The sequence below is a fragment of the Bombina bombina genome, chromosome 2 (genome assembly GCF_027579735.1).
Source record: "Bombina bombina isolate aBomBom1 chromosome 2, aBomBom1.pri, whole genome shotgun sequence".
In the NCBI taxonomy this organism is placed as follows: domain Eukaryota; kingdom Metazoa; phylum Chordata; class Amphibia; order Anura; family Bombinatoridae; genus Bombina; species Bombina bombina.
In genome coordinates, this window is record NC_069500.1 from 1105405409 (window position 1) to 1105429730 (window position 24322).

General features: G+C 37.9%; 1 protein-coding gene across 1 annotated transcript in view; it reads left to right on the plus strand.

Annotated features, from left to right (window-relative positions):
• TMEM131L (transmembrane 131 like) overlaps positions 1 to 24322 on the plus strand; it is a gene marked incomplete in the record, with an annotated part of 682792 nt that overhangs the window by 17112 nt on the left and 641358 nt on the right. The window contains 1 exon segment of the mRNA XM_053703753.1: positions 19064 to 19107. Within this exon segment, the coding sequence (XP_053559728.1) occupies positions 19064 to 19107 (44 nt within the window).

The window sequence follows — 24322 nt, forward strand, 5'->3', positions numbered from 1 at the left end:
CTGATTTTTAAACATATCTACCCAAGCCTTGCAAGAAAATACAGAACTTATCTCAGCTGTGCCCCTGATTTGCAAAAAGCCTGATTTTTAAACATATCTACCCAAGCCTTGCAAGAAAATACAGAACTTATCTCAGCTGTGCCCCTGCTTTGCAAAAAGCCTGATTTTTAAACATATCTACCCAAGCCTTGCAAGGAAATACAGAACTTATCTCAGCTGTGCCCCTGCTTTGCAAAAAGCCTGATTTTTAAACATATCTACCCAAGCCTTGCAAGAAAATACAGAACTTATCTCAGCTGTGCCCCTGCTTTGCAAAAAGCCTGATTTTTAAACATATCTACCCAAGCCTTGCAAGAAAATACAGAACTTATCTCAGCTGTGCCCCTGCTTTGCAAAAAGCCTGATTTTTAAACATATCTACCCAAGCCTTGCAAGAAAATACAGAACTTATCTCAGCTGTGCCCCTGCTTTGCAAAAAGCCTGATTTTTAAACATATCTACCCAAGCCTTGCAAGAAAATACAGAACTTATCTCAGCTGTGCCCCTGCTTTGCAAAAAGCCTGATTTTTAAACATATCTACCCAAGCCTTGCAAGAAAATACAGAACTTATCTCAGCTGTGCCCCTGCTTTGCAAAAAGCCTGATTTTTAAACATATCTACCCAAGCCTTGCAAGAAAATACAGAACTTATCTCAGCTGTGCCCCTGCTTTGCAAAAAGCCTGATTTTTAAACATATCTACCCAAGCCTTGCAAGAAAATACAGAACTTATCTCAGCTGTGCCCCTGCTTTGCAAAAAGCCTGATTTTTAAACATATCTACCCAAGCCTTGCAAGTAAATACAGAACTTATCTCAGCTGTGCCCCTGCTTTGCAAAAAGCCTGATTTTTAAACATATCTACCCAAGCCTTGCAAGAAAATACAGAACTTATCTCAGCTGTGCCCCTGCTTTGCAAAAAGCCTGATTTTTAAACATATCTACCCAAGCCTTGCAAGAAAATACAGAACTTATCTCAGCTGTGCCCCTGCTTTGCAAAAAGCCTGATTTTTAAACATATCTACCCAAGCCTTGCAAGAAAATACAGAACTTATCTCAGCTGTGCCCCTGCTTTGCAAAAAGCCTGATTTTTAAACATATCTACCCAAGCCTTGCAAGAAAATACAGAACTTATCTCAGCTGTGCCCCTGCTTTGCAAAAAGCCTGATTTTTAAACATATCTACCCAAGCCTTGCAAGAAAATACAGAACTTATCTCAGCTGTGCCCCTGCTTTGCAAAAAGCCTGATTTTTAAACATATCTACCCAAGCCTTGCAAGAAAATACAGAACTTATCTCAGCTGTGCCCCTGCTTTGCAAAAAGCCTGATTTTTAAACATATCTACCCAAGCCTTGCAAGAAAATACAGAACTTATCTCAGCTGTGCCCCTGCTTTGCAAAAAGCCTGATTTTTAAACATATCTACCCAAGCCTTGCAAGAAAATACAGAACTTATCTCAGCTGTGCCCCTGCTTTGCAAAAAGCCTGATTTTTAAACATATCTACCCAAGCCTTGCAAGAAAATACAGAACTTATCTCAGCTGTGCCCCTGCTTTGCAAAAAGCCTGATTTTTAAACATATCTACCCAAGCCTTGCAAGAAAATACAGAACTTATCTCAGCTGTGCCCCTGCTTTGCAAAAAGCCTGATTTTTAAACATATCTACCCAAGCCTTGCAAGAAAATACAGAACTTATCTCAGCTGTGCCCCTGCTTTGCAAAAAGCCTGATTTTTAAACATATCTACCCAAGCCTTGTAAGAAAATACAGAACTTATCTCAGCTGTGCCCCTGCTTTGCAAAAAGCCTGATTTTTAAACATATCTACCCAAGCCTTGCAAGAAAATACAGAACTTATCTCAGCTGTGCCCCTGCTTTGCAAAAAGGTAGATCCTGCAAGATAGTTATATCATTATATTTAACCTACCCTGTTATTTTCTGATGTGTGTATTGTTATATGTATTGGCTATTTATTGTTTTGTTTTTATGATTTAATATGCATATTTTATTACCATTATGTCTGACCATTATGTTAAAAGTTAGTTTAATCAGCTAAGGCCATGTATCTTTTTTGGACTTTAATGGTTTTATTCCCCTACATGAATACCTCTGTGTTATCTCTGTAATTTTAACTTTCCCTGTGTTTTTGCTTTTATGACCCTTAGCTCAAATGTTCATAGATATTCCCTCCCCATTCCTCTAAATGTTTGCAGCCCAATCTGACGCTAATTTATCTCTCTCCTTTAGCCTGATTTTTAAACATATCTACCCAAGCCTTGCAAGAAAATACAGAACTTATCTCAGCTGTGCCCCTGCTTTGCAAAAAGCCTGATTTTTAAACATATCTACCCAAGCCTTGCAAGAAAATACAGAACTTATCTCAGCTGTGCCCCTGCTTTGCAAAAAGGTAGATCCTGCAAGATAGTTTCCCTCCCACCCTGCCCCTCACCCCACCCACCCCAGGCTCATTTCTTCCTTTATAGATAGTCTCCCACACTTATTTCATTCTCCTTAAATGACAGCTGCAACCACTGATCAGCACATCCTTCCTTCTACTTAACCCTATAGAATAAATACCCTCTCTTCCTACATATAGCTATATATCACACATCAATAGTGTATATACTTTTCAATTTTATTTTTTATCTACACACCTCATACCACTAACATGAATCCAAATATATCCTTACTGTTATTCATGATAACCCTTTTCTCACTCCAATTTGGTTCACATAATAACCGCCATAAGCACACACCTCAAACTGGAAAACAAATTATCATACATCATGGCCTGCTCTGTTGCTGTAACTTATCTGCTGAGTGCTGGTGGAGGGTTATAAAAAATAACCCTCCTACCCCCACCTCACAATATTATAAAGTATCACATTCACTATATGGCCAATCAAAAATGATTTCCAAATTCCTATTCCTTATGTTACTTGCCCTTGCAAATGACGTAGAGTCTAACCCTGGTCCCCTAACAAATTCCATTCCTAGCCTTCCAGCTAAGAAAGGCCTCTCCTTTGTGCACTGTAATATCCGCAGCTTACTACCGAAAATTGATGCACTGCAAGCTTGGTGTTTACAATACAAACCCAAAATCATTGTGATCTCTGAATCGTGGCTAACCCGCAAAATACCTGACTCTGCCATTGCAATACATGGATATTCATGCCATAGAAATGATAGAGCAAAGAGAGGAGGTGGCATTGTAATTTATGTTGACAATTCCACAAAGTTCACCCCCTTACAAAAATCTAGCTCTCCTGCCACCTTTGATTTCCTTTCTGGCAAAATTGAGATCCCGTGCAGTAAATCAATCATTGTTGCAGGAATCTACCGCCCACCAAGCTCCCCTGTGCATTCCATTTCGGACATAGCACAGCTCCTTAGTGAATCCATAACTCAAAACCCAAAAAGTGAAATTTTGGTTTTTGGAGATTTTAACATCGATTGGCTGAATCCAAAAAATAACAGTTGTCGCTCGCTGTTTAAATCTTTGCATCTAACGCAATTAATCTCCTCCCCAACTCGCATAAACATCAAAAGCCATAATCATACCCTGCTCGACTGGATTCTCTCCACTTCTCCCGACCGAATCCAGGAGGCAGGTGTTCTTCCTAACAATTTCAGTGACCACTGCTTAGTGTACTGCGTGCGCAAAATAAAGGCAACTAAATCCTCTCCCAAGGTTACAATCACCAGGTCCTTCAAAAAATTTAATCTTCAATCATTTCTAAATGACATCAAGAACCTCCCCTGGCACAGATTAAACCTAATCCCAGATCTAGACTCTGCAGTTGAATTCTTTCAGTCTGAACTCCTACAAGTTTGGAATTTACATGCACCGCTGCGTAAGGTGAGAGTAAAAGGAGCACACTTGAATTGGATCACAGCTGACCTCATTCAAATGTACCAATTTCGGGATTCATTGTGGTCAAAGTTCAAGCATACTGGCTCTATGAATGATCACTGTGTATATAGAAAATGGCGAAATATATGTACTAAACAAACAAAATTGGCTAAGGCGCAATATTTCTGTGAAAATCTGAACAATAATATATGTAACCCTAGAAAGTTTTGGAAACTCATAAATAACTTACAAAATCCACCAATCCACTCCCAACCCTCCACTGTCAATGTGGATAACCAAAACCTGCAACTCCCCTTAGAAGTAGCAAATGCCTTTAACAATTATTTTGTAGGATGCTCCACCACCCTGATTGACAAACTAATAAATGGCACGCATCCTGAAGCTACAAATGTGGATCAGGCCCCACTAAAACAGCAAAGACCCAATATAGAAAAGTTCAATTTTAGACCTGTACCCTTCAATGTCATTAAGAAACACCTCGATAATCTAAAAATGAAAAACCAGTCAGGACCTGATCAAATCCCAGCAATGCTGTTGAAGCTCAGTGCGCCGGCAATTGCTAAGCCTGTTGCAACCCTAATTAACGAATCCTTGGTGTCTGGATACATACCCAAACTCTGGAAAACTGCAAGAGTAGTGCCTATTCATAAAAGTGGGGAGTTAACCTTGGTTTCTAACTATCGTCCTATATCACTGCTCCCTGTATTGTCAAAAATCCTAGAAAAATGCGTCCATACGCAATTATGCGAGTATTACCAACTTTCTAACTATCTGACCCCTGATCAATCAGGTTTCAGACCGAATCACTCCACTACAACTGCCCTCCTAAAAGTTTGCAACGACATCCAAACTGCCATGGAACAAGGAGACCTAACTGGAGCTATTTTCCTTGATTTTGCAAAGGCTTTTGACACAGTGGACCATGACCTACTACTTCTCAAACTAAAAAACTCTGGTATTGCTGATCACCCGTTAACCTGGTTTAAATCATATGTATCGGATCGATCACAATATGTCTCTGTCTCTAACATTGACTCCCTCCCTCTCCCAGTCACGTGTGGTGTTCCCCAAGGTTCCATTCTCGGCCCCCTACTATTCACATTATTTATAAATGATTTGCCTAATGTCTGCAAATCCTCAACTGTACACATGTACGCAGACGACACGGTAATCTATGCAAACAAATCTGATCTGCTGCAGCTTGAAACAGTGCTCCAAGACCAGTTCACAGAGGTAGAAAAGTGGATCTCGAAAAACAAACTCTTCCTAAACACTGACAAAACGGTCACAATGATCTTTGGAATGGGACCTAAAATACATAAATTACAAAATTCCCATCTTCGCATCAAAACAAAATCCAATTGCACGCTGACCGCAGTCCACTCTTTTAAATACTTAGGTATGTTGTTAGACCCCAATCTATCTTTTGGACTCCACATAGAAAAAATTGCCTCTAAACTTTATCCAAAACTAGGTGCCCTGTACAGAAACAAATCTTGCCTCAGCCCTACAGTAAAGGAAAAGATTGTACAGCAAATGCTGATGCCTATCTTGGATTATGGGGACATAGTATATGCACCTGCTCCGCAAACTCACCTTAATAAACTAAATACGTTATATAACTCGCTCTGCCGCTTTGTGCTACAATGTAACTACAGGACCCACCATTGTGACATGCTAAAAGAACTAAACTGGCTGTCGCTAGAATCCAGACGCACCCTCCATCTTTCCTGCCTTGTCTTTAAGAGCCTTTCTGGGAAGCTCCCACCCTACCTGAGCAGAATGCTCTCCCCTGCTATTCCCACCTCCTATAACCTCCGATCCAATAACAGCACATTATTTAGCTTGCCTCAATACAAAAAAAAAGCAGCTCGATCCTCCTTTTCCTACAGAGCGCCACAATTATGGAATGACCTCCCTCACACTTTAAAAACTTCCCCAAGCCTAAAATCCTTTAAGAGATCCCTCTATACATATCTCAAAACAGAATGCTCCTGTCATGGTTGATTAAATATTTCATACCTGCTCTATGTTAAATGTTTGCATATAATGTGTATTTTTATTATTGTTTTTGTATTTTATTGTACCCTATTGTATCAATGCAATGTTTTGTGATCCCAGGACATACTTGAAAACGAGAGAAATCTCAATGTATCCTTCCTGGTAAAATATTTTATAAATAAATAAATAAATAAATAAATTTGAAAGACTGGGAGAAGTCCAGCAAAGACCTGGCTCAGCATCTGGCAGCTTCATCCGGATGGCAAGTTGACCCTTCTACAGTCCGAAGAAACTTGATCAGGAATGGTCTTTGTGGGTAGCAGCCAAGGAACCACTTTTTTGGAAGGGGAACAGGGTGAAAAGGCTAAGATATGCTAAAGTTCACAAAGATTGTAATGAAGATCAGTGGAAAAGAGTATAATGAAGTGACAAATCCAAGTTTGAAATTTTTGGGTCCAAACGTCAGTATGTGAGAAGAAGAGTTGGAGAGAGATATAAGAATGAGTGCTTGCAGCCTACAGTGAAAAATGGAGGGTCAGTCCTCGTTTGGGGCTGCATTTCTGCCAGTGGTGTTGGCGATATTGTCCGCATTGATGGGATCATGAATGCTGAAAAGTACAGACATGTTTTAATTCATCATGCCGTTCCTTCTGGAAAGCGCCTGATTGGGAATGCTTTTATTTTTAAGCATGATAACGATCCCAAGCACACTGCTACTGCAGTAAAATCATATTTGTAGAGAAAACAGCTGATAAAACACTGACCATCATGGACTGGTCTCCACTGAGTCCATACCTGAATAATGGGATCACCTGGACAGAGAAAGAAATAAGACAACCTAAATCTAAAGAAGTACTGGAATGTGCTGAAATAAGCCTGGTATAATAAACCATAAGATTTACTTCAGGACAGTCTCCATAAAAGAGTTCAGGATGTGCTTAGTGGCAAGGGGAGGTCATACTAAATAATGACTTTTGCCTAAAGTAGCCATTTTGTTTTGAATTTTTTTTTTTTTTTTTTTTTATATTTTGTGTACATATTTTCCTGTATTTTTCTGTTTGTATCTTAATAAAAAGACCAAAAAATAAAAATCGATGGTCATTAAAACTTTGCTAAAACAACTAATCTAATGGTGGCCTAAGACACTTGTACTCTGTGTATGTATATATATATAAAAAAATAATAAAAAATATATATATATACATATATACACATATACACACATATACATACACACACACACTGCACTCTGAATGGACTGGGTACACATCCAGAGACCCTGCTCAGCCCTGGGTGCTCAATGTCACTCACAGGAAGCTGTGCTGTCCCCAGAGTTACAGGCAGTTAACCCCAGACAGGTCTGGGTGCAAGGCCCATAGGGAAAATTACAAAACAAATTAATACAGCACACAGAGAAAGTCCAGCACTTACTCACAAGCTCTCAGCTAAGATCAAAAGCAAAAATAGAAGCGTAAGTTACCGCATCTGGCCAAATGGGACAAGCCCAGGTACCACGTCAAGGTCCCTTCCAAATCCTGGGTCCCTAAACTAGCGAACAATGCAAGCTCTTGATCAAACAAACTGGGAACAAGATATATATATATATATATATATATATATATATATATATACACACACACACACAGAGACTCTCTTTATACACATAATATTGCTTTTGTAGCTTTTATCAACTATTTTTCATTTCATTGTGTACCAATGTTTTTGTTAGACAAAATGTGAGATTCCTTATAAAATATACAATTTTTTTTTTCTATGTGTAGGTGGTGTGGTTTCTTTTTAAACTATTTAAAGTGGCTTCCCCTAAACATGAAGCGGAAACACTGAACTGCAGAAATGACTTTTGCAGAACCTACATTTTGCATAAATTGCATTGCATATTTCCTTTAAGTTGTAAATCTAAATGTGTAAGCTCTACAAAACTCAACAGATAAAGTGAGCTATGATTTTTTTTTATTTCTTTATTTATAATCCAACAGTGTAAATAAGTTAAACAACTCATATTTACATTTTCATTGCACCTCACAGGGTGTCTTTAATAAATATAAACAAATAAGAAAAGACATGTTCATAACAATATATAGAAACAATATATATCAGCCTGGTCCTTCTTGGACCATAGTTCAAATGCAATGTAAGTCAAACAACTCCTTATTACACTGTTTTTTTTTTAAATTAAACGATCAAAACAAAACCCAAAACAAAAAATAAATAAGAAATAGTATGTATCAGATGCAGATATGAGGTAAAATGTTAAATTTTCCAATACTCGGTTACATATCCTTAGATAAGGAACCAACAAACAAGGACAATTCCTTTTGTTTAACTTAATATGTCTTTAATGTCCAAACTATAAGAATAATATCCAGATTTCTAAATGGGTATAGTAATTTATTTCGAGAGGGTTCAGGAAGGGTTTGGACAAATATTAACCATTTTTAAAAAAAACTCTGTACTTCAAGTTCCTTATATAGTGGTGTATCATTGTTCTATAAATATATATAAAGACCCATGTATGCTCCTGAACTCACCTAGGATTACTCTTTAATAAAGGATACCAAGAGTACAAGGCAACATTGATCACTGCAGTCATTTGGAAAATTTAAAATTTCCTGCCCTATCCTATGATTTTTTTTATTTTTTTATTTAAATGTTTTACTTTATTGCATTTAATACATACACATGTAAAAATATGTAGTGAAATATATCAAAAAATGTCTACAGGTTACTTTAGTTTTAAATACTCCTCAATAATATCCAAATAATATTCTCTGCTTTTAGCTCTTCTCACAAGTGCACAGAAATCTAGAATTTGTATCAAATTTTGCTTATTCTATAAAGATATTCTAAAATTACCTGGGCAATACTATTGATACCCTTTAGAAGTTACAATAAAGAAATGTGTTAGTGATAGTTCAAGCAGGCTATTCAATTTTAATTAGTATCACAAGTGTCTTCAATCTTATAATAACTAATTCAGCCAGTTTAAATGGAAAAAAGTACAACTGTTGTTGTGCGTCACTGTGTATATCACACTGAACATGGAAAAGAGATGGAAAACTATAAAGTTGTTTGAGGAGGTTAGAAAGAAGGTAATAACCAAACAAGGCAAAGACTACAAGGCTATCTCTAAAGAGCTTGTTGTTCATGTGAGCACTGTTGCCAATATTATTAAGAAGTTTAAGGCACATGGGACTGTAGCCAACACTCCTGGACGTGGCCGCAAGCCGAAAATTGACCCAAGAGCGATGAGAGAGACAGATTGAGGCAAACGTTGAAGCTTAAGGTGCAACAGTTTCAAGTCACACCATCCGTCACTGTTTGAATGAAAATGGGACCTAGGAAGACCCCACATCTAAGAGAGAAACACAAAAAAGTCAGAAAGGAGTTTGACAAAATGCATGTTGACAAGCCACACGTCCTGGTAGAATGTCCTTTGGGCAGAGGAAACAAAAGTAGAGTTTTTTTTGGCAAATCACAGCTCCATGTTTATAGATGGAGAAAAAACAAATTTATGCTCCTGTGATAAATTCATTTCTTTCATGGTGGTGAGAGTCCATAAGCCATTACTCTTGGTGTTCAACCACTGGCCACTAGGAGGAGGCAGTGTTTCTCAAAGCTTTAAGAGCACTTAATCCCTCCCACCTCTTTGGTATTCTAGCCTGACGTATAGCCAAGAAAGGAGTAGAAAATTAGGAAAGGACAAAGTAGGGAAAATCAGGTGCAAATTAGAACTGCCCCCAGAAAAAAAAATACATAAAAAATGGAAATAGGCATGTCTAGTGGACTCTCACCCACCATTAAATAAATTTAATTTATCTGGTAAGCATAAATCATTTTTCTTTTCAGAAAGATGGTGAGAGTCCACAAGCTGTTACTCCTGGTAAACTAATACCCAAGCTTTGGTGTCTACGAGTAATTGGGCGGGACAAAACATTTTTAAGACAGGCACCTAATTACTAGACACTGCAGCCTGAAGGACTTTCATACCAATTACAAAGTGGTAGAATTTAGAGAAAGTATGTTGCTGCCTATGCAAATGTATTCAATATAATCCTCATTCTTGAAAACGCAAGAAGAAACTGATATAGAAAAAAAAAAAAAAAAAAAAAAGGTAAAAATGTGTTTTGGAAAAATCTATCACGCTATCAGGAGCTTTAGCCAAAAAGCTAAAGAAACTTTGACATTAACCAGGGAACAAACAAATTAATGGATTGTCTAAAACATTTTGTAATCTAAAAGTAGAATTCTGATATCTAAATTAGGAAAAAATAAAATATATATTTTGAATAGGACAAATAAATAGGCTATAATTTCCTGATTGATGGCATCCAAAAAAAATCACTAAGTAAAAATAATTAAATCCATAAAGTCTTCCATTACAAGATATTGCTAAAATCAACATTTTCCATGCTTAATTTCCAAAGCATGCAAGTTTGAATAGAAAATCCTGAAAAGCTTGTAAAAAAAAAATATATGTTCCATAGAGGAGAACTTGTTTTAGACACTGGATATATATAAGCCTGAACAAAACCTTGATGCCAAGATACTTAGCAATTTTCCTGTAGTGTGAAACAGAAAAAGCAGAAATACAACTCTTTAAAGAGATAGCAGATATGTCTTTATCTTAACCGACTTCCAACAGGAAGAATTTTTGGAATTCTCAAAGAATGCTAGCTAAAACCCTGTTTTTCTAAAGCCAGATAGACACCACTTTCCAAATCATTTGAGACATTTTACTTTATGGCCTGAAATAATGTGCTCAATACAGCATCACGGAAGCCTCTTTATTCTAAAAAAATGGATATACTTATCCATCAAGAGGAGAGACTTGAGATTTTCATGGTTTGAGAAAGCCTGACAGCTGAATCAGATTCATAAACCAAGTTCTGCAGGGCCTGACTGGAGCATTCAGATTAATGAAGAAAGTTCTAATCAATTCAAATTGACTCTTGGAAATGGTCATCTGGTCTATCTCTGAGATACCCCATAGTTCTCCATTCTAGTAGAAAACTAAATGGAGGAAACATTACTGTTGAAGGGATTACCTACTAAGGAAATTGGCTTAACAAATTTCCTTCCTGGGATGTGAAATTTAGAAAATGTTTCTGTATCCAATCAAAACCCATTGAGACTTCCTAAATTATTGCTAAGGAACTGCATGTCCTCCCTTGATGATGGATGTAAGCTGCAGCTGTAATATTGTCTGAATTAAAACTGTCCGAAGGAAACCAAACTCACTGTGCTCTCCTGGACCTCCAAACTGAACACCAATCCAAGGGAATGGTGTTTGCAGACATTTTCCAAGTTGGGGGCGAATAAAGTAGAATTCTATTTACTTGAACAGAGTGTGCCTCCCTGAGGAAACAAGAATTCTAAGAAATAGTTGTGAAATTCTTACACCATTTTTGAAGCGTGAACTGTTGAAGAGGTCTAATATTTAACCGTGCAAAAGGAAAAACATTTAATGCTGCAATCATCAGACCTACCTAACACTTACATTCAGCTACAGATGGGTTGGGAATTTAGTGTAGTTATGAGGAAACTGACTAATTTGGTCTAAGAATAGGAAGGAAGGCATCCTTTAAATTTAAATGGTGACATAAATTGACCCTGATGAACAAGGGTTAGAATTGTCCAGATTGTTACTATTTTTTTAAAAAAATTGATTACATTCGTTAAGTCCAGAATTGGTCCAAAAATTACCTCTTTCTTGTGAATAATGGTAAAGGATTGAATAAAATCCTTTGCTTTGTTCCAAAGCGTAAACTACAGCTAATACAATTCCAAAAATCGGAAATCTGAGACAGAAGAAACCGCCATCAAAAACCCCTTGATTTAAAACCTGTTTAATAATCCTTGGAAACTATGTTTACTCTAAATACATGTAAAAACAGTAAATAAAATGTTTGGACACAGTGTAACTGGGACCTTGTAGAATAAAGTCAGAGACATATGAGACAGACAACCATGAGCAATAAGTATTGAAGGAAAAACCTCATTGTGTAATAATAGTTAATAATAATAATTCACTACATAAAAATCTAGCTTGGCATAATAATTAATAAAAATATTTTATGCTTCAGTAATAAGACTTTTGAAAAATGGCAGTTGCACTCAGAATTGCCTAGTTACTAACTATAACTGCAGTGCTAATTCAGTTCACAAAAAACATAAAATACACAGCACAAGATCTATTTGTGGAGTATATTGATGACTCATCAGGAGGAGGCTAAGAGACCGGTCTCAGTGACACCTGTTGCAGGCTTTTAACAAACTCCATTACTGGGTGTTATGTTACTGCCCAATACTCACTCCATTCTCCCTTCCGTTTCTCAGTAGCTGCTCTCTGAGGGGAAAGAGGGCCTCAAATTAGAATGTGGGACCCCTCTCAACGAAGAATCTGTTGCACCTCAATTATTTACCTTCCTCCTATGAGGCAAAGAAAAGAATGCAGTACTAGAGAGCTAGAAGTGATTCTGCTCTTTTAACTTTGGGAATCTTTGCCTCCTCCTAGTGGCCAGAAGATGAATCCCACGAGTAATGGCTTGTGGACTCTCACCACCTTATGAAAGAAAATAAGCTTTCAAAGAAAAGAACACCATCCCTTACCGTGAAAACATGGAGACGACTCTGGAATGTTTTAGGGTTGCTTTGCTGCCTTTGGCACTTAGTGTTTAGAATTTGTTTAGGGCATAATGAAATCAGAAGACTATCAAAGCATTCTGGAGCAAAACGTAATTCCCAGTTTCAGAAAGCTGTGTCTCAGTAACAGGTCATGGGTCCTCCAGCAGGTTAATGAGCCGAAACATACCTCAAAAAGCACCCAAGAATGGATGAGAAGAAAACATTGGACTGTTCCGAAGTGGCAGACCTGAATCTCATCAAACATCTGTGCAAAAAGCAGAAACTCACAGTTGGTAAAAGGCACCCATAAAATCTGAGAGAACTGCTCAAGAAGAGTAAGCCAAAATTACACTTGAAAAGTGTAGAAATCTTATTCAGAGCTACAGAAAGCTCTTGATTGCTGTTAATGTCTCCAAAGGTTGTGCCACAAAATATTAGATTAAAAGTACCAATATTTTTGTCTGTGGCATTCTCATTTCTTTTACATGTTAAAAAGATAAAACTTTAAAGTAATATGTTAAGTCTGAATTAAAAGTGAAGTTCCTGTTCTTTTACATTTGAAATAAAGCATGGTGGATACCAAATACTTTTGTCAAATTTTACATGGTTCAAAGAAAATTGTGCATTTTCCTAAAATAGTGGAAGGCTACCATTCTGTATTTAATGGGCTTACCACCCAGCTATAATTTAAGCTAAAATGAGCTAATTTTTTTCAATGTTTGTTACACAATTTATTCAATTAATTTATGTTGGATTATGCAAAATATGTGTGCTTTGGATAGCAAAAAGGGATATGAAACGCACACATTTTCTTTTGTGATTCAGACAGAGCATACCATTTTATTTTAAAAAATATTTCCAATTTACTTCTATCATCAAATTTTGCTTCCTTCCCATGTTTTTGTTTGTAGAAGAGATACCTAAGTAGGTATCTGGAGCACTCAATGGTAGGAAATAATGCTGCCATCTAGTGCTCTTGCATATGGATAACATTCCTTCAGAATTGCTGCCATATAGTGCTCTAGACACATGCACTCTCCTGATCTTCCCTGTTTTTCAACAAAAGATACCAAGAGTACAAAGAAAATGTGACAATAGAAATAAATTAGAAAGTTGTTTAAAATTGCATGATCTATTTGAATCATGAAAGAAAAAATGTTTTATGTCCCTTTAAGTAACTTTTATAATGTTGCAAAGTACTACCACCCACCCGTATGGCAAATTTTTCTGTGGAGAACACTATATTAATATTTAGGAGCATAGGTGTGTAAACCTAATTATTTCTTTCATAAGGTGGTGAGAGTCTACGATCCATCATTTATGGGATTAAACTCTAGTCCACTTGGAGCAGGCAAACAAAAATATGCCAACAGTTTTTAATCCCTCCCACTTTCCTGTAAGTACCACAGTCTTACTTTTTGCCTCCACAGGGGAAGGTGAAAATTTTGAAGTGCTTCAAATTCAAAGTTGATGGGACCCCTCAGACCTATGTGAGACCCGTTCTCCCTCTGAGAGAGCCAAAATAAGACAGAGGGTTGTATAGGAGTGCTACTTGCCTCCTATGTGAACTCCTACTTTAGATCCTGTGTTAGTGTACACTACACAGGATGGGCTCTTCTACTGGAAACATGTTTCTTGTAGCTGGGTAAACACAGTAGATTGGGTGCTGTCAGGTAAGTACACTTTTGCACTCACATAGCCCACAGGCTATTAGCATGTACATATTTCATATTTTGTAGCCAGGGGACATACCGGTTACCACAAGCAACATATGCACAGAGTTATAGGTACTGGGAGCTTATTTTACATTATTTTTTAAATTTTTCACTATGCTTCACTGTAAGGCGACATGTCTCTTTAAGAATTCACTTCAGGAGTCTTCTTACTTTAATGCAACAGGATTTCTGTATGTTTTTCTGCTAGCATGAGATCATATTTTTTTTTTGAATAATTTTTTTTATTGAGGTTGAGCAAAATGGTACATAAGAAATTGCCAATATACAATAATAACATTGAGATAGGACATACATTTTCAAAGTATAGACATAGTGCAAGAATAGCACGATGATAACTCTAGGTATACATTCTGCCATTATTCCACCTATATATAAAATGATGTAGCAGTCAACTACATGAAACTCATAAGTAAAAGTAGAGGTCTAGAGTAGTTTGGGCTAGTATGTCCGTGGAGATTTTGTGTAGGTGATAATGAAACCTCATTTTTATATTGTATGAAAGATTCAAATGGTCCCCATTGCAGTGGAGAAATATATATTAGGATAACTAGTTGAAAAAGTTTGGAGTAAGGGGGGGTTGGCTTTATGTTGTTTGGGGGAGGGAGATGCAGCGGACAAGAGCCGCTCTAAGTGGGGTAATGGGGAGGGCGGAGCCAGTTAGAATGTTAGACTAATAATTACTTTTAGGCCTCTAAACTAGAGTACAGAAATAGGAGTAAATTGTTGCAACCCTTATATAGCTGTTTTGTGAGTCTATGGGAAAGGAAAACAATACTAATTGTATATGTTCAGCTCGTTGCATCTTGCTGAGATCTAGGTTATGGCAATACTGGAAGTAGAATGTAAGAAAATATTTCTCTAATTCTAATATAACATATCATAGCATTCATACTATAAAATATCCTATGATAATCTGAAAACTGTAGAATAAATTCTGATATAGAGAGAAGCAAGTAAGTCAAGGCAAATATATAACACAGGAGAACATAATCTGATAATGCTAACAGGAAAAAATAAAAGAGCTTCTCTGTCATATGATAGGCAAATTTGTAGAGGCTAAATATACATAAGTCAAATAGACCTGTCTATATACCTAGGGAGACAATAATATGGCTCATCTGCGAACCCTGATAACTAATAATATTAAGCTACAGCTGGGTTTGATTATGTGATAAGTTATAGGCTTAATACTAGGTTCAAACCACACAAGATATCATGCTATCACATATGTCAGCATCTTTTAATATATCTTCTATCTAGGAGTTAGGGACTAGTAGATTCTGTATAACTCTGCTAAGGCTCTGTACAGACAATACCCTCTAGGAGGTAAGATTTGATTTTTGTTTGAGCTTGGATTATTGCACTCTCTATCCCCAGGGTAGTATAATTGTTCTGAGACTGGGTGTAAAGTAACTGCACACTCAGGGCAATCATGTGAGTATGTCAAGAGGCGCCACATGTGTTGCACGTGTACCCTCTCCCCTCTCCAAAACACAGGTGCTGGGTAGTAATAGAAGATAACATAGCCTATATATAACATTTTGACTTATATAGCAATAGCACTTAGCATAAAATTAATAACAGCCTATAGTATGTGTCAGAGACAGGAACCTTTAGAGAATAAAATGCTGTGGATGCTTCTGACAAATGAAGCTGAGCGTTAAGCCAAAAAGGGGATATATCTCCAATGTGATTATGGTTAAGCATATTATATCACTTTAGTGTAAGCTTTACAGGTATCTATGTCAGCAGCCTACTATATCATGTGAAGCCTCTACTACAGCCTATATATAAAAAAGAAACAAAAAGGGAAAAAACAGAGACACATCATATCTTCATTAGCATTAACAGCAAATATATGTGATATAAGAGTTGTTCTGCTTATTAAAAAAAAGAAAATAGTAAGGTAGTGATTAAACTTTATCAACAACTGTGTTTTATCAAAGAACATCTTGAACGGAAGCAAAAACAAAACATTGTGAAGTATTATATAAACTTTTAGGAACAGACATAGTCGCTGTAGCTCATAGGAATATATATTAGCGTTAGCCAACACCAAAGCGGATCTGCCTCTTAACTGGGTCCCAAATCAGTCTGTCAATGGCAAAGTAAAAAGGGCCATTAAAGAGGAGAAAAAACGCTATCAGCTGTGTGGCACTATTGGTGGATACTAGGGCTGGGCGATATGGGGGGAAAAAAATTTGTGATTGAGATTTAATTGTGATTTTCACGTCCGCACCCCCTGTAACCCCCATAAGCCCCCCTCTGTAATCTACATACTACATAAGTCCCAGTGCACCCCCTCCCTGTAACCCACATCAGCCACAGCACGCGCACCCCCTCCCTGTAACGCACATCAGCCACAGCGCCATCAGCTCCCACTGTAACCCCCAAAAGCACCCCTGTGTAACCTACATAAGTCTCATCAGCTCCCACTGTAACCCCCCAATAAACACCTCCTTTAACATCATAAGCACCTCCTGTAACCACCATCTGTCCCCAACCCATATAAGTCCCAGCGCACCTCCCTCCCTGTAACCCGCATCATCCAAAGCATGCGCACCTCCCTCCTTGTAACCCGCATCGGCCACATCGCTCCCTGGTAAGTCGGCTGGCACGACAAGTCGGCGGCCCTCCTACATGTCATAAGTGACGTCAAAGGGGACGGGGCTAAAATCGCAAACTCTCGTGGTTTTAAAATTGCGGCGATTGATTGCGGTTTAAAACCGCATCCGCAATTAATCGTGCAGCCCTAGTGGATACCTTTTTTGCTTGTTAACGAAGTGGTAGCATCTTCATTCTCTTTGTTTTTAATTATTTTTCTTATAGGGCCATAATATTTGAAAAATTACATGCTCTAAAAATGTAGGACTATCACCCTGGTACTACTGTGTGTTTAACCCTGCATCTGAGTTGTGCAATTAGTGCTGCTGATTGGATCAGCAGTAGGTTCTGCTTGGAACCAGCAGTGCTCCGCAGGTCTTGAGTGGCACTTCTACTGTGTGTTTTACCCCTTTGCATGCTCTAACAAATTAGGGCATATCTTTTTTTTTTTTTTTTTTTTTTATGGGTTTTAATTTTTTTGGTATTGCATTACATCATCACATATCCTAAATATTCTACATACTTGTCTCATGAAATGTCTTAAAGGGATACCAAACCCAAATTTGTATTTCATGATTCAGATAGAGCGTGCAATTTTAGGCAACTTTCTTATTTTCTTCTATTATCAATTTTTCATCGTTCTCTTGCTACCTTTATTTAAAAAGCAGGAATGCAAAGTTTAGGAGCCGGACCATTTTTTTATTCAGAACCTGGTTTACACTTGCTTATTTGTGGCTAAATGTAGCCACCAATAAGCAAGCACTATCCAGGGCGCTGAACCTAAAATGAGCTATCTCCTAAGCTTTACATTCCTGCTTTTTAAATAAAGATAGCAAGAGAACGACAAAAAAATTATAATAGGAGTTAATTAGAAAGTTGCTTAAAATTGTTCTATCTGAATCATGAAAGAAAAAAATTGCGTTTAGTATCCCTTTAGTCTTGGTGCTCTGGGGGTTTACATCTACACCTTGTCATCTCTTATCAAATATGTACCACTGCCTGAAAGAGTAACGGACAACAGATTTGGGTCCTCCTAATTTCGATAACATATTTTTCCTTCTTCAGGTTTCATTCAGGACAGTGTAACTCCTAGCCGGTAACTGATGGTGGTTATAAGGGATTCCAGACACTTCATGTGTCGTCTTATTTTTCCCTATAGCAGCTGGTGAATGGGAAACAATATTACACCTAGGACGTTTTACAGTCATCACACCTGTCTTAACAGATCTCTGTACTAGAAGCAGTTTGACAGTGTATGTGTTATTCCTCTGTGATATTACCAAGGATGTATGCTAGATGAGAGTATGATTACTGGTGAATTGTTTATTGCATCATTTTAGCCTTTTAAGTAATGAAGATCTTTTTGTTATGTTAGGTTTGTTCTTCAAGGCTATAATTTACTACTTTACCAGCCAAATCGGACATCTTTTGAGTATCTGTGTAAGGCATTATTGTAGCATTTTCTTGACTGATGTTTCTGAAACAATATGAATTGGATATTTGGGCATTTGCTTAATCGGTTTTCAAAGAAAAGCTCTGCATTTTGTATTAGGGTCATATAAAGTTTACTTTTTTAGCATCTTGTTTTGACAGTTCTTCATTGATGAGAGCTACTAGGGTAAGCCAAGATAAATGGACATAGTTTCCATATCTTGGCTAAGGTGCCTAAGTGTCTTGCATCAAGCATGGCTTCCTTGTATTTTACTGCATTTTATATAGAACAGTATCTGGCAGGAAGGGGAGGGTCTCGCCTGAGAAAGTAGGGTTCCAAGCTTTGAGGTTTTCAATCCCCCCTACTTAAAGGGGAAACGTTTTGTTGGTGAATGCTGCTTATGCTTAGGGAACAGAGCCAAGTTGTGGAAACTACAGTAAGTGTGTATTGTTTGTTCTTTTGTCCCTTTGATTATCAGAATTGTATGTTTTGCACATTTTCAAGTCTATTGCATATTTAAGTGAAAGGGCAAGAAAACAACCTGTTATTATGACACATTGAAATTTTCTATCTGAATATGATTTGAGAGCAGATAAACTCAGACCTTTCTATCTTTCATCAACCTAATGGATTTTTTGTGGCTTTTATTATTTGTTTCCAATTGACTTCACATGTTTTTCACTAAGCAGTAGCTCTTACTGTTCTCTAAATTGCATTTTTTACGTGTCTCTATTTCAGGAGGAGACAGAGCATAGCACAGGGGAGCATCCAAAGGAACAAAAGTAAGTTTTTTTTTTTTCCCCTGTTGGAAAATGTACATGCAATATATAATCCTTTTTTTTTTTTTTTGAAACTGTATGTTGCACAGCACATAGTATCTAGGATTGGGGCGGGGGTTAAACATCACCATAGTACAGTCATTTATGCAGCAGATTATTTTTCTTAAACAGCATAAAAGTGGAAAAATGAAATGAATTGTTTAGCAAAGTAAAGAAATTTGTTTTTTTGATGGAAAAGGTGAATGTTCAGCAAGCCTTAGAAGGATGGGGTTGGACGTCTTATGACTTTGGCCAATTAATTAAATATATTCAATTTCCTGTTGGCTGTGTCGCCATCGCTCATTTTTGTTTTCAGTCTCTAAGGTTTTGTATAATGATTAATATTTAATACACATTTAATTTGTGATTCCATTAGAAATAGACCTTAGTCTATTTGTCAAATTCAATCTTTTATATTGTATGTTTTTTGTTTTGTTTATTTCCTTAGAGTTTATACGTGTGTATGCTACAAAAGAATATTGCACTGCAAGTTCGTTTGTTGGATTTCCTATATGATATACATTGTACCCTATACATAAATATATGTGCACCAGTCTGATGCGATTATCATACAACTTGTACTGTGTATTCGTTAAATAATTATAAAAGTTTGACACGTTTATTGAGGAACAGCTGGCCATCCATATTTATATAACATGTTCGGATTAAAGTGTTGCTTGAAATATATTACAGACTGCAACAGTGCTTCAGGAAATTATGTTAAAAATGCATGTTGAGTCTTCTGTTGTCCTGAAATTGCCAGAAATGTTTGCATTCTATCATAATTAAATACATATGTAGACTATATTTTACAGGTGTAGACTGATTCTGTTAAGAATATCTTGCAAGCGTAACTGTGGCGGAAATTTATGAATTACATACATACATACATACTGTATACATACATACATACATACATACATATACTCGCTCGCTCACACACACACGTACAAGTACATACACACATATACATACATACATACACATACACACACATATGTATATAATTGCAAACATTAAGAGCCCTACACAATTACAAAAGCAAAATCATATACCAGTTGCAAACATAACTCAATGTTTGACTACATATCCTGTGAGCCACAGCTCTTAAATAATTTCTGTCTTCTAACTTTTTGGGTTGGGAAATGTTTGTATATGAATGGTGAGCCAAAAGTCAGTTAAGATGTATAATGTTAATTTGATCTCATGTTTACCATTATGTAATAGACCAATAAGTATACCTGTGGCATAACATAAATCATAGCTACACCCATTGGTCTATTACATAATGGTAATGATGACAATAATCTAACATTAAATGACTTACAGGTAACTGGGTGGTTCTTGACTTTTGAATTCCTAGTAATTATTATATAAATCTATTAATAATACAATTTAAGGTAACAACAATTATTTATATAATGATTAAAATGATGATAATCCATGGGCCGACTATATTTTTTCTTTCCTAAGATATGGTGAGTCCACAACGTCATCAATTACTGTTGGGAATATCATTCCTGGCCAGCAGGAGGAGGCAAAGAGCACCACAGCAAAGCTGTTAAGTATCACTCCCCTTCCCACAAACTCCAGTCATTCTTTTTGCCTCTGCCAATGGAGGAGGTGAAGTTCAATTGTCTAAAGAAAATTGGATTTCTTTCGCTTCAAGCAAGTTTTTTTTGGTCTAGCCTTAGTCCACGTTAATCTCTTCAATAGGGTGGTGGCTTTAAAGCAGTTAGGAACTTGTGAGGTGGGCCTTGCTGTGTTTTCCTAACATATTTGCTGCACATGGTATAGAAAGCCAGAGTAAGTTTACTCTGTTCTTTCTACATGTCTCTGTGAGGAGTATGTATCCTCTCATACCTTGTAAACTGTCCTCCTGCTGGATGGCCAGACTGCAGGTAAGTGCCTTTGTCTTCTAGGTAGGGAGACTGTACACTTATTAAGGTTGAGCTGCAGCATTATATGGGACTTACGTATTCGTTATTAGAATACTGACAGGCAGGGAGCAGGCACTTAGATGTGACTAAACTCGAGACTAGGGTTTTTTACTTTTATTGGGATTTCTCTTGTAAGGTGTATCCAGTCCACGGGTTCATCCATTACTTGTGGGATATTCTCCTTCCCAACAGGAAGTTGCAAGAGGACACCCACAGCAGAGCTGTCTATATAGCTCCTCCCCTAACTGCCACCCCCAGTCATTCTCTTGCAACTCTCGACAAGAAAGGAAGTATCAAGAGATATGTGGTGACTTAGTGTAGTTTTACCTTCAATCAAGAATTTGTTATTTTTAAACGGTACCGGCGTTGTACTGTTTTTCTCTCAGGCAAAAATTAGAAGAAGAATTCTGCCTGGAGATTTGATGATCTTAGCGGTTTGTAACTAAGGTCCATTGCTGTTCTCACACATAAATGATGAATATGGGGAAACTTCAGTTGGGGGAACGGCCTGCAGATTGCCTGCTTTGAGGTATGTTCAGTATTTTTATTTCTAGAGAGAGGAATAAGTTCTAGAAAATGCTGACAGAGCCTTGTGTATTTGAGGTAAGCCTGATGCAGTGATTTAACAGCGACTGGGATCATGCTTACATAACGGGATAATACTCATGTTAATATTCGTATTGCTTAGTGACAAAACGTTTACATGATTTCATAAATAGGACGTTTTTTCTCTGAGGGAGATAAGTCTTTATTTGGGGCCTAGTTTCCACATGGCTAGTCAGATACTCCTAGGAGTATTTTCTTAAGGCCCCTCTGACATCCAGTACATGGTGGGAGGGGCCTATTTTAGCGCTCTAACTGCGCAGTTTTAATACAGACTGAGACATCCAGCTTCCCTAGAAGAGTCCTCTGGCATCTGAGAACCATTTCATAGGGGTTATTTCTGCACAAAATCGTATTTAAGGGCAGGTAGGAGCCTCAGCAGAGCTGTGGCAGGGTGCTCAATTGATTTTTAACTTTTTTTTTTAACGTTTTTCAATCCGGTTTGGGGCCTAAGGGGTTAATCATCCATTTGCAAGTGGGTGCAATGCTGCTTTAGTCCCTTATTCACACTGTAAAAATTTCAAAGATTTTACTGTATTTTTTCACTGTTTTGCAGTTTAAGTGCTAGTTTTTTTTTCTCTTAAAGGCACAGTAACGTTTTTGTTTAATTCATTTTTCACCTTTATTAAAGTGTTTTCCAAGCTTGCTTGTCTCATTACTAGTCTGTTAAACATGTCTGACATAGAGGAAACTCCTTGTTCAATATGTTTGGAAGCCATTGTGGAACCCCCTCTTAGAATGTGTACCAAATGTACTGAAATTTCTATAAACTATAAAGACCATATTATGGCGCTTAAAGATTTATCTCCAGGGGATTCTCTGACTGAAAAGAGGGAGATTATGCCATCTAACTCTCCCCATGTGTCAGAACCTATAACTCCCGCTCAAGTGACGCCAAGTACATCTAGCGCGTCTAATTCTTTTACCTTACAGGACATGGCGGCAGTTATGAATGCTACCCTCACAGAGGTATTCTACAAACTGCCAGGGCTACAAGGAAAGCGAGACGGCTCTGGGGCTAGAATTAATACAGAGCTTTCTGAAGCTTTATTGCCTGTGTCCGATATACCCTCACAATGCTCAGAAGCCGAGGCAGGTGAGCTTCTATCTGTGGGTGACATTTCAGACTCAGGGAAGGCGTTACTTCAGTCTGATTCTGAGATGACAGCGTTTGAATTTAAGCTTGAACACCTCCGCTTATTGCTTAAGGAGGTTTTAGTGACTCTGGATGACTGTGACCCCATTGTGGTTCCAGAGAAATTGTGTAAAATGGACAAATACTTTGCAGTGCCTGTTTACACTGATGTTTTTCCAGTCCCTAAGAGGTTTTCGGAAATTATTACTAAGGAATGGGATAGACCAGGTGTGCCGTTCTCTCCCCCTCCTGCTTTTAAAAAGATGTTTCCCATAGATGCCACCATACGGGACTCGTGGCAGACGGTTCCTAAGGTGGAGGGAGCAGTCTCCACCCTAGCTAAGCGTACAACTATCCCCGTCAAGGACAGTTGTGCTTTCCTAGATCCTATGGATAAAAAATTGGAGGGTCTCCTTAAGAAAATTTTTATACATCAAGGTTTTATTCTCCAGCCTCTTGCATGCATTGCCCCAGTTACTGCTGCAGAGGCTTTTTGGTTTGACTCTCTTGAGGAGGCTCTACAGGTGGAGACGATATTCTAGACAGGATTAAAGCTCTTAAGTTAGCTAATTCCTTTATTTCTGACGCCATTTTTCATTTAGCCAAGCTAACGGCTAAGAATTCAGGTTTTGCCATTTTGGCACGTAGGGCGCTATGGCTTAAGTCCTGGTCAGCAGACGTTACTTCAAAGTCTAAGCTTCTTAGCATCCCCTTCAAGGGACAGACCCTATTCGGGCCGGTCTGAAGGAGATCATTTCTGAAATTACTGGAGGAAAAGGTTACGCCCTTCCTCAGGATAGGTCCAATAAGTTAAGGACCAAACAGAATAATTTTCATTCCTTTCGAAACTTCCAGAGTGGCGCAGCTTCAGTTTCCTCTAATGCAAAACAAGAGGGAAATTTCGCCCAGTCAAAACCAGTCTGGAGACCTAACCAGGCTTTGAACAAGGGGAAGCAGGCCAAGAAACCTGCGGCTGCCTCTAAGACAGCATGAAGGAGTAGCCCCCGATCCGGGACCGGATCTAGTGGGGGGCAGACTCTCTCTCGTCGCCCATGCTTGGGCATGAGACGTCCAGGATCCCTGGGCATTAGAGATTGTTTCCCAAGGATATCTTCTGGACTTCAAAGCTTCATCTCCAAAGGGGAGATTTCATCTCTCACAATTATCTGTAAACCAGATAAAGAGAGAGGCATTCTTACGTTGTGTTCAAGACCTGCTGGTTATGGGAGTGATCCACCCAGTTCCAAGGGAAGAACAGGGGCAGGGCTTCTATTCAAATCTGTTTATAGTTCCCAAAAAAAAGGGAACTTTCAGACCAATCTTGGATCTCAAGATCCTAAACAAATTTCTCAGGGTCCCATCCTTCAAGATGGAGACTATCCGAACCATCCTCCCTATGATCCAGGAGGGTCAATATATGACTACCGTGGACTTAAAGGATGCTTATCTCCACATTCCGATTCACAGAGATCATCATCAGTTCCTCAGGTTCACCTTCCTA